Source organism: Aythya ferina, assembly GCF_964211825.1.
Source record: "Aythya ferina genome assembly, chromosome: 10".
NCBI classification, from domain to species: domain Eukaryota; kingdom Metazoa; phylum Chordata; class Aves; order Anseriformes; family Anatidae; genus Aythya; species Aythya ferina.
In genome coordinates, this window is record NC_140306.1 from 15,472,782 (window position 1) to 15,482,346 (window position 9,565).

Here is a 9,565-nt window from a genome sequence, read left to right on the forward strand (position 1 = left end):
ATCCTGCCCTAATTACACGGCTGGAGACGAGGAGCAAACACCCCCCAGTTAGTGCCACAGCCATGTGGCAGCACAGGGGACACAGTGAGGGGACCCGGCTGGGTGGCATCCCCCAGCTCACCCAGCACCCGGCACCCAGCTGAGGGGCCTGGGGGCATCTAGGGGAGCACCCAAGGGTGGGCACCGGGCAAACAGCACCCAGCAGATAGCACCCCGAGGTGCCGCCCCACCAGGCTGCAGCACAGCACCCAGGCGGGCCGCTCCGGCAGCACGCCCTGCGCACGCAGCAGTTTAAATGTTTTATTTGGGGAAAGTGCTGTCGTTAGCAGGGATTAATTATTAAAATCGGAGCCATCTATAATAGATGAGTGGCCGGGCGCGGGGCTGCGGGCACAGCCCTGCTGCTCCCCGGGGAATGTGGCAGCGCCTGGGGACACACTGGGTGGCACCTGGTGGCTGCGGCCCCGTGGGCACCTAGTGCCGGTGGCACTGCCAGCACCGGGTGGCAAAGGGGGAGCAGTGGCTCAGGGACGGGCAGAGCGCAGCACACAGCCACCCCCAGGGTGTCAAGGCAGGGGGGGACACCCCGATCGGGATGGGCAACGTTGTGCCAAATCAGCATGAAGAGCCGGGAGCCGGTTCTCCGGCATCAAAGAGCCCCGCAAAGACCGGCAGGAGCCACCAGGCAGGAGCCACCGGTGGCGGCGAGCTGTTTTTAGCTCCTGCTCGAACGCTGGGGAGCAGGCGTGATCGAGCGGCCTCCCGTCTGGAGCGGCGGCGCGGGGCCATTTTTAGCAGTGAGCGAGTTTTTGCTAACGAAGCCTGCGAGCAGCAGCGCTGCTGGGGCGCGCCGACCATGCCCGGCACCCACGGCCCCACATAGCGGCACCCGCTGCGCCCGGGGAGCTCGGCTGGCCCTCGGGGCTCCTGGGGAGCTCTGCTGGCCCCCGGGGAGCACTTGGTTACACAGCTTTGCCTCCTCTTCCCACACCGCAGGCGGTGTCTGTCCTTAGGGGGACCCTTTGCCCGGTCTCCATGCCCGGTCTGGAGCTTCGCAAAATGCGCCCAGCAGCCCCTGTCCTCCCCACTGCACACCAACAGAGCTTTTCCCACCGAAGAGCCCTGGGTCGTTGGGTTTCCCTCCCCACCCCACCCAGCTCCTTGCACTTCGTGCCCTCCCCCTGGGCTCAGGGGCTGCGAGAGCCCCCCGGGACCACCAAAGTGCCCTCGATGCCTCGCGGGAACTATGGCCACTGCGGGACACCCACGGCCACGCCGACCCCGCTGCCATGCGTGGATCCTGCTGCTGACCCCAAAAAGGGTCTGGGGGCGTGTGGGGGGCAACTCCCCCGTGCTTTTTCTCTGGACCTCCCGAAAGGAGGGGATGGGGTTTATTTGGAGGGGATGGGGTTTATTTGGCCCCGTTGCCAGGCCGACGCGCGGCGCAATTACCGCTGATTGCCTGGCGGTTGCCATGGTGATGGTGAGCACGCAGGGATGCGGTGCCATGTGGCGCTTGAGTCACGGGCACGTTGCGCCCCCCCCACCGTGCCCCCCGGGCTGGCACTGCAGCCCCCCAGACACACGTGTGGGGCACAGGGGGGCGGCTGGGGATGTCCCCGAAGCGCGGGCGGCACCCCACGGCCGGCCGAGGGCTCTCCGAGGGGTGCTGGAAAAGATTTGGGGCATGTGGGGCAGCGGGGGCGTGGGGTGGTGGATATGAGGGTGCAGGGTGCTGGGTGCACGGTGCAGTGGGTGCGTGAGGAGTGGGTCAAGACACAGCAGGCACAACCAGAGCCGACAGCCCCAAAGCAGGGCGCTGGGTGGGCTTGGACCCCAGGCAAGAGCCAGGGCTGCGGGGCGCCACGGGGCCCGGGGTTGGTTTGGGGCAGGCATCCCACTCGTGCCGGGAGGGAGCCCCGTGGCAGGCGGGCGATGCAGCGGCAGCTCGCAGTCCCACCGGGTCGGCCCTCGTCCAGCGAGCAGCCGCAGGGCAGGCCCGAGGCGGCGGCGGGCACCTGCTGATTAATTGCGAGTTACACTCAAGGTTCCCGGGGGGGGCAGAGATTAATAACGGAGCGACGCGCTGCTTCCAGGCTGTGTGATTAAACTCTTGATTAGAAGCTCAAACTACGGTGCCCTGCTAATTCCCCAGGGCTCGTGTGCTGTTAATTACCTGGCGCGCGTGGCGTTGGGGCCAGGGCCTGGGGCTCGGTGCCACGCGGGATGGGAGAGGGGGACACGGGGACGCTGAGTCTCAGCAGGGGACACAAGCGGATGAGTGTCAGGAGCAGCTGGGCAGCAGGCAGCAAGTGAGGGGGCTGGGGGGCCCCACGGTGTTAGGCTGCCACCCTTTTCTTGCCATTTTGGGGAAGAAAGTGGGGCAGTGAGCCCCAACAGCTCTGGCCCCGCAGCTGGAGGGATGGAGCTCGAGGGAAATTGCCCAGCTCCCCCAAGATTGTACTTCTGTCCCACACCATCCATTTATCCCATCCTGTCCCATCCCATCCCATCCCTCCCGTCCCATCCCATCCCATCCCATCCCATCCCATCCCATCCATCCCATCCCATCCCATCGCATCCCAACTATCCCATCCCATCCCATCCCATCCCTCCCATCCCATCCCATCCCATCCCATCCATCCCATCCCATCCCATCCCATCCCATCCCATCCCATCCCATCCCATCCATCCCATTCCATCCCAACTATCACGTCTCATCCCATCCCATCCCATCCCATCCCAACTATCCCATCCCATCCCAACCATCCCAACCCATCCCATTCCATCCCAACTATCCCATCCCGTCCCATCCCATCCACCCCCCCCCACCCGCTCCCACCCCATCCCCCCCTCACCCCACAACCCCCCCCGCACCCTTCCTCCCCTCCCCGCTGACCTGCCCCTCGCGGGGGTCCCCACTCCCCGGGGGGGGGCCCCGTGCCGGGTCCACGTGCGCCCCGTCCCCCGTGGGTGCCGGCTCCCGCGCCCGGGAGGGGCGGGGCGCAAAGTTTGGGGTGACGTCACGGGAGGGGGCGGGGCGGCAGCCGGAGCGGGGGGGGGGGAGGGGAGGGGAGGGCCCCCCCGCGGTCCCGCCCCCCCCAACTTGCCGCGCCGGGCGCGCGGGGCCGCGCCGCGACGGACCGACGGCTCGGCTCGGCTCGGCTCGGCTCGGCTCGGCACCGGCCCGGCTCCGCACGGCGCCCCCCTCCCCGAGCGGCGGCGGCCCCGGGCCGCGGCCCCCCCTTTGCGGTCGGAGAGGCGACAAGGTGAGCGCGGCGGCCGCGGCGGGACAGCCCCCGGGGGGGCGGGGGCCGTGCCGAGCCGTGCCGAGCCGTGCCGTGCCCAGCCGTGCGCCGGGGGGGGGCCGCCGGGGTCGGCCACTTGTTGGCCGGGGGCTGCCGCCCCCCGCCTCGCCCCCCTCGGGCCGGCTTCGTGCCCCTCCGCGGGCCCCCCCCCTCCGGCCGCGCCGTGCCCGGCTGCGGGTGCGCCCCGACGGCTGCCCCCGAGCCCCGCCGGGCTCCGCGCCCCGCCGCTCGCCCCCCGGCCCGGCCGCCCCCGCGGGACCCCCGCCCGCTGCTCCGTGCGCCGAGCACCCCGCTGTTCCCTCCCTCCCTCCCTCCTTCCCTCCTCCTTCCCTGCCCTCCCCGCAGCCCCGCTCCCCACTGCGGCAGCGCTCCCCGCTCGCCCCCGGCGAGGCGCTCCCGGCGCTGGGGAGCACCGGGACCAGCTCGGGGCGGGGGGCTCGGGACCCCCCCCAAGCACCGGCTGCGCCCCGGCCCGACGCGCTGCCTCTGTCCGCTGCACCCCGGGCTCCCACTGCCCTCCGCTTTGCTGCACTGGGGGCTCGGAGGTGTCCCCCCCCCACCCCCAGCCCGGCCACGTTCTGCGCTCTGCTCCGGCACATCCCTCCCGTGGGACGTGGGGCGCAGCGGGGACCCCCCCGTCATGCCAGCGGGGCAGCTGCAGGTGGAAGCGGGGCCGGAGATGGAGCGGGCCAAGCGGCAGCCCCTGGTCCCCCCGCCGTGGAGCAGAGCCGGGTTTTGGGGGGCTGGGGGAGACGCTGGTGAGGGCTGCGCGGCTGCGTCATCCCTCCGTGCCATCCGCACCCGGCCACCCACTTCCCCGCTATTGTCTTACACCCGCTGTTGCTTCTGCTCCGAAATTAGATGCTTCGCAGTGTTGGGGGGGGGGGGGGCAGGCTGCGTGCAGGTGCCAGCGCAGCACCCAGCCTCCCCTCCTGCACCCAGGCCTTGCCTGGCTGCCCCTCGCCGTGCGCTCCCCTGCGGGGCACGGGGCACCGGGGTGTGCCGAGCCTCCCCGAGCCAGCCCCGGGGCAGGGGACGGTGGCGGTGCTGAGCCTCGGCAGGATGGGGCCTCACCGAAGCAGCAGGAACTCGCTTTATGAGTGCAGATGAGCTGAGCACTCGCGGAGGCAGCGCCACGACCCCGCTACACCGTCCCACCTGGGTCCCCTTCGCGGCCAGCCCTGGCACCACGCAGCCTGGCAGCGCTCCCAGCCAGCCAGCCCCGCTGCTGCCGACCCGCGGCCACGCTGCCGGCTGCGGGGACAGCCCTCGTCCCCCTCACCCGGGCACGGCAGGGGCAGCGTCGCTTGGCACGGGGACACGGAGCACGATTCCTGCTGCGATGAGCCGAGCGAGGGCTGGAACGCTGCAGTTGGGGCTACAGCACGAGCACCACGAGTGCTCTCGCACATATGCGCACTCTGCTCCTCCAGAGTGGGACAGGGACAGCTGCTGTCACCCAGAAAGGGCTTTCCCAATGGGATGGCACCCAGGTGCTGTGCAAGCAGTGAGCACCCACCCCGCGGGCGCTGCTCGGGGATGGAGGCAGCGAGCGCAGGGAGGAGCGTGCCCGCACCCCTGCCTCACTGCGCCTGCATCCTGCCCGCTTTTGGGGTCGCTCACCCCACAGAGCCCCCCGGTGAGCGCCCCGGGTGCCGCAGGCAGGACCCGGGGACGGGGCTGAGCCCCCGCGGGTGGGTCGGGTGCCGCCGGGTGCTGCCCGTCCCTGCCCCCTCCGCAGGATGTGCCGCTTTCTGCATCTCCAGCTCCCATTGCCATAGCAACAGGCGCAGCGCTTGGGTACCCGCCGTGCCGGCGCCCGCATCCCGCTCAGCCATCCTGGCCCACCGGGGCAGCGGGCGCTGCCGGCACGGCACGGCAAGGCCGGCACGGCACGGCACGGTGTTCAGGGAGGTTTGGGCCATGGGTGCTTCCGGCACCGCGCCGTGTCCTGCTGGGGCTGAGCAGGACGCAGGGAGCCCTCAGGGTCTCATGAGCCGTCAGAAAATCCCGGCGGTTGGAACTTCTTCCCTGTAACGGGGTGGGAAAGGGGAAAAATCCCTTCGTCCCGAGCAGGGTCTGGGTTTGGAGGGGCCCCAGCAGGAAAACCGAGGGTGCGACATCGCTGCTAAAGGGCTGCACGTCGGGCAGCATGCGGCGGGCGATGCCCAGGCTGGAGAAGCATCACCGTGGGGCAGAAACAGGCTGAGAAACAGGAGCTGCTCTGGTCGCCTCCGCTCGCTTCCCCAGCAGGCTGCTCCTGGCTCTGGCTACGGAATAAATTCATTAACGAGCCTGCAAATGGGGGCTGGGGGGCGGGCTGGCAGCCCAGCCAGGCAGGGTGGCTGGGTGCCGCAGGGATGGGTGCACGGCGCTGCGCCTTGCCGGGTTTCGCGTTAATTAGCGCAGCTCGGGTGGGGCTGGGGCAGGCAGCGGGGCCGGGGCGCTCACTGCCTTCTCTGCCCTTCCAGCACTGGGCCCTGCAATGCCGTTTGGCTGCGTGACGCTGGGGGACAAGAAAGATTATAACCAGCCGTCCGAGGTGACCGACAGATATGACCTGGGCCAGGTCATCAAAACGTGAGTCTGTCCCTCCCAGGCCCCGGGGGCGCCCCTGGGGACCCGAACCCCGCGCCGAGGAATGGAGTGCAGTGGTTTGGGGCTGGGGGCACTCAGGGCGCTTTCCCTGTGACAAATCCCTGTTCCCGGTGGGTGCCCCGAGTTCCTCTCTGCCTGCTCTGAGGACGGGGCTGCTGACGGTGGCGAGGTTCCCCTCCACGGCTGCTCACTGATAGCACCTCCGATAACCCTTCCCTCCTCCCCTCCCGAATATCTGCTGGGATTGCAGCAATCCTGCAGAGCCGGGGCTCCCCGCGGCACCTCCCGGGAGCAGGGCAGGAGAGGGGACGCGGATGTCACTTGGTGACATTCTCGTGGTGCAGAAGGAGAAGCCGTGGGATCCAGCTGCCGACAGAGACCGATGAGACCCCAAAACACCCAGCAGGGATTTTTTCACTGGGCTCCGAGGTGCTGAGGGTGCTTGGCCACGGTGCTGGGCATCTGAGAGCTGGGGATGCCCGGAGGGGTGGTGCTGGGTGGCTGCGGGGACCCTTTTGGGTGCTGCCTGAGCCTGGCTCCGTTCTAAAGGCAGCCCCTCCATTTGGGTCCTGGCTTCCCTACACCCCTCGAGGGTTTTGGCACGGCCAGGCAGGGCTGGGGGGGATGGAAAGCCGAGGGCTGAGAGTCCCCACGGCCCCTGCCTGTGCCGAAGAGCTCCAACACCATTAATAACAGACCAGGACCGTCTCACTGGCCTCAGGCAGCTGGTGCTTCTCAACTTCCTCCTTCCCGAACGCGGCACTTGAATTAATCCTGAGGCAGGCTGCTGCTGTTCAGCCTCGGTGCTGAGGGGGTTGCAGCATCCGTCTGCCCGCGAGTGCTGTGCGGGGACAGGATCAGTCCCACCCCGTGCTCAAGGAGCCCCCGTGGCCCTGTGGTGGGGAAGGGGCTTTCTTCTTACCTGTTTCCCCCCCCTCCCCTCTTCCTATTGACTTGCTGATTTGAGATGGATCCCCCCTTCCCCCCCCCCCCGCTGCCTTGCAGGGAGGAGTTCTGCGAAATCTTCCGGGCGAAGGAGAAGACGTCGGGCAAGCTCTACACCTGCAAGAAGTTTCTGAAGCGGGACGGGCGCAAGGTGCGGAAGGCGGCCAAGAACGAGATCATCATCCTCAAAATGTGAGTGCCGGGGCTGGGCGGCGCCGGGTCGGACCCCGCGGCCGCAGGGGGGGCACCCAAACACCCACCCACCCACCCACCGCTGTCCCCTGGGCGCCGCAGGGTGAAGCACCCCAACATCCTGCAGCTGGTGGACGTCTACATCACCCGCAAGGAGTACTTCATCTTCCTGGAGCTGTAAGCGGGGCAGAGGGGTGGTGGTGGGGTGGGGAGGGCTGCGGCCGTGCCGCGGGGCTGCCGGCAGCCTGCTCTCGGCGCCGGCAGGGCCACAGGCCGGGAGGTCTTCGACTGGATCCTGGACCAGGGCTACTACTCGGAGAAGGACACCAGCAACGTCATCCGGCAGGTGCTGGAGGCCGTCGCCTACCTGCACTCGCTCAAGATCGTGCACAGGAACCTCAAGGTGGGTGCCGGCCGCGTGGCTGGGGAGGGGTCCCCGGTGGGTGCAGGCGCACCCGTGGGTGCTGACGTCCCTCGCGCCGGCAGCTGGAGAACCTGGTGTACTACAACCGCCTGAAGAACTCCAAGATCGTCATCAGCGACTTCCACCTGGCCAAGCTGGAGAACGGCCTCATCAAGGAGCCCTGCGGCACCCCCGAGTACCTGGGTGAGGGCGCAGGGGGAGGCGGGGGTGTCCCCAGAGCTCCCTGCCCTCCTGGTGGGTCCTGATGGGTGCCCGTTGCTCTGGAGACCCCTCCTGGGTGCTCCCAGCGGGTCCCTCCTGCTGCTGGTGGGTGCTCCCCGGGGGTCCCTGTCGCCCTGGGGGCTCCTGGTTGGTTATGGCCACTGCCCAGCACCCCAGGGACCCATCCTGGGTGCTCCCAGTGCATCCGTCCTGCTCCCCATCACCCTAAAGACCCATCCTGGGTGCTTCCAGCGGGTCCCTCCTGCTCCCCATCACCCCAAGGACCCATCCTGGGTGCCCCCAGTGGCCCCTCTCGCCCTGCTCCCAGGGCTCTGCGAGCAGCCAGAGGAGAGGATCTGGCCCCAGGCTGCCGAGCACGGGGAGGCAGATGGGTGCCCGGGGCTGGTGGTTCCCCCCTGGGGGTACGCAGTTACTGGGGTCCCCGGGACGGGACCTGTCCCCCCGCCACCCTCCTGTGCCCCGCAGCTCCGGAGGTGGTGGGGCGGCAGCGGTACGGGCGGCCGGTGGACTGCTGGGCGATCGGCGTCATCATGTACATCCTGTGAGTGCGGGCTGGGCACAGGGGGCACGGGGATGGGGGGCACGGGGTGGGCGGGGGGGGGGCGCTGAGCACTCGCACACCGCCCCGCGCAGCCTCTCGGGGAACCCCCCCTTCTACGAGGAGGCGGACGAGGATGACTACGAGAACCACGACAAGAACCTCTTCCGCAAAATCCTGGCCGGGGACTACGAGTTCGACCCGCCCTACTGGGACGATATCTCGCAGGCGGGTGAGCCCCAGTGCTGGGGGGGGGGGGGACACGTGAGGGGAGCAGGGGGTCCCCTGGCGCTGACACCCCCCTGCCCCCAGCCAAGGAGCTGGTGACGCGGCTGATGGAGGTAGAGCAGGACCAGCGGATCACGGCAGAGGAGGCCATCTCCCACGAGTGGTGAGGGGCGGCAGGGCGATGGGGGGGGGACACACACACAATATGGGGGCGGTGGGGGCCTCTCACCCCGCCACGCCTCCCCGCAGGATCTCCGGCAACGCCGCCTCCGACAAGAACATCAAGGACGGCGTCTGCGCCCAGATCGAGAAGAACTTTGCCAGGGCCAAGTGGAAGGTGGGCAGGGGGGGGCACCAGGGCCGAACCCAGCCTCCTCCTCCCCTTGGTGTTTTGGGGAGGGGGGGGGAGGCTCCTGACGCCCTCTCCCCCCCTGCAGAAAGCCGTGCGGGTGACCACGCTCATGAAGCGCCTGCGGGCACCCGAGCAGACGGAGCCAGCCGCCAGCACTGCCACCACCACCACCACCGACACCGCGGCCCCCCCAGCCCCCACCACGCCACCCACCACCACCACCGCCACCACCCCGGCCCCCACCACGTGTAACGGGGACAGCGACGCCACCACCGCCACCACTGCCACCGCCGCCGCCGCCACCGAGGCCCCGAAGGAGCCGAGCGGCTGAGCACCCCCTGTACAGAGCCCGGCATGGCCCCCGCGCCCCCAGCCTGCGCCCCACTTTTCTACGTGCCCCAGCAGAGCGGGGCAGCGCCCTGCATGGCCCCCCCACCCCGTGTCCCCCCCCCCTCCTTTGTCCCCCACCCCGTGTCCCCTTTTCCACCGCTCTCCCCGTGTGTCCCCCCCCGGGGGCTCCCCGGCTGCATGCGCCGGGCCCCGGTGGGACGGGGACCGGGAGCCCCCCCCCCGACCCCCCAGCACCCCACGGACACGGGTGGGGGTGCGGGGAGGGGGGGGCCACACGCGGGGACCCCGCTTCCCCCCCCCGGATGTCTGGCAAATAAAGGCCCCGCCGCGGGCAAACCGGGGCTGTGCGGGGCTGTGCGGGGCTGGGGGGGGGGCACCGGGAGGTTGGGGGGGGGGTTATGGGGTGA

At 69.7% G+C, this 9,565-nt stretch overlaps 1 protein-coding gene across 1 annotated transcript; it reads left to right on the forward strand.

The window, feature by feature from the left end:
- Window positions 1-3,136: 3,136 nt before the first annotated feature.
- CAMKV (CaM kinase like vesicle associated) lies at window positions 3,137-9,412 on the forward strand. The gene is made up of 11 exons (XM_084530922.1): window positions 3,137-3,269; window positions 5,780-5,888; window positions 6,912-7,043; window positions 7,146-7,220; window positions 7,308-7,446; window positions 7,530-7,650; window positions 8,155-8,230; window positions 8,323-8,459; window positions 8,540-8,618; window positions 8,705-8,792; window positions 8,893-9,412. The coding sequence occupies exons 2-11, from the start codon at window positions 5,794-5,796 to the stop codon at window positions 9,136-9,138; spliced, it is 1,188 nt and encodes a 395-aa protein (XP_084387048.1). The 5' UTR covers window positions 3,137-3,269; window positions 5,780-5,793; the 3' UTR covers window positions 9,139-9,412.
- The last annotated feature ends 153 nt before the right edge of the window (window positions 9,413-9,565 follow it).

What these genes read in the sequence shown, in the direction of transcription:
- CAMKV (XM_084530922.1), top strand. Translation starts at nt 5,794, where the DNA reads ATGCCGTTTGGCTGCGTGACGCTGGGGGACAAGAAAGATTATAACCAG. An exon ending in CTGGGCCAGGTCATCAAAAC is followed by an intron (nt 5,889 to 6,911) that starts GTGAGTCTGTCC and finishes GCTGCCTTGCAG; the next exon opens with GGAGGAGTTCTGCGAAATCT. An exon ending in GAGATCATCATCCTCAAAAT is followed by an intron (nt 7,044 to 7,145) that starts GTGAGTGCCGGG and finishes TGGGCGCCGCAG; the next exon opens with GGTGAAGCACCCCAACATCC.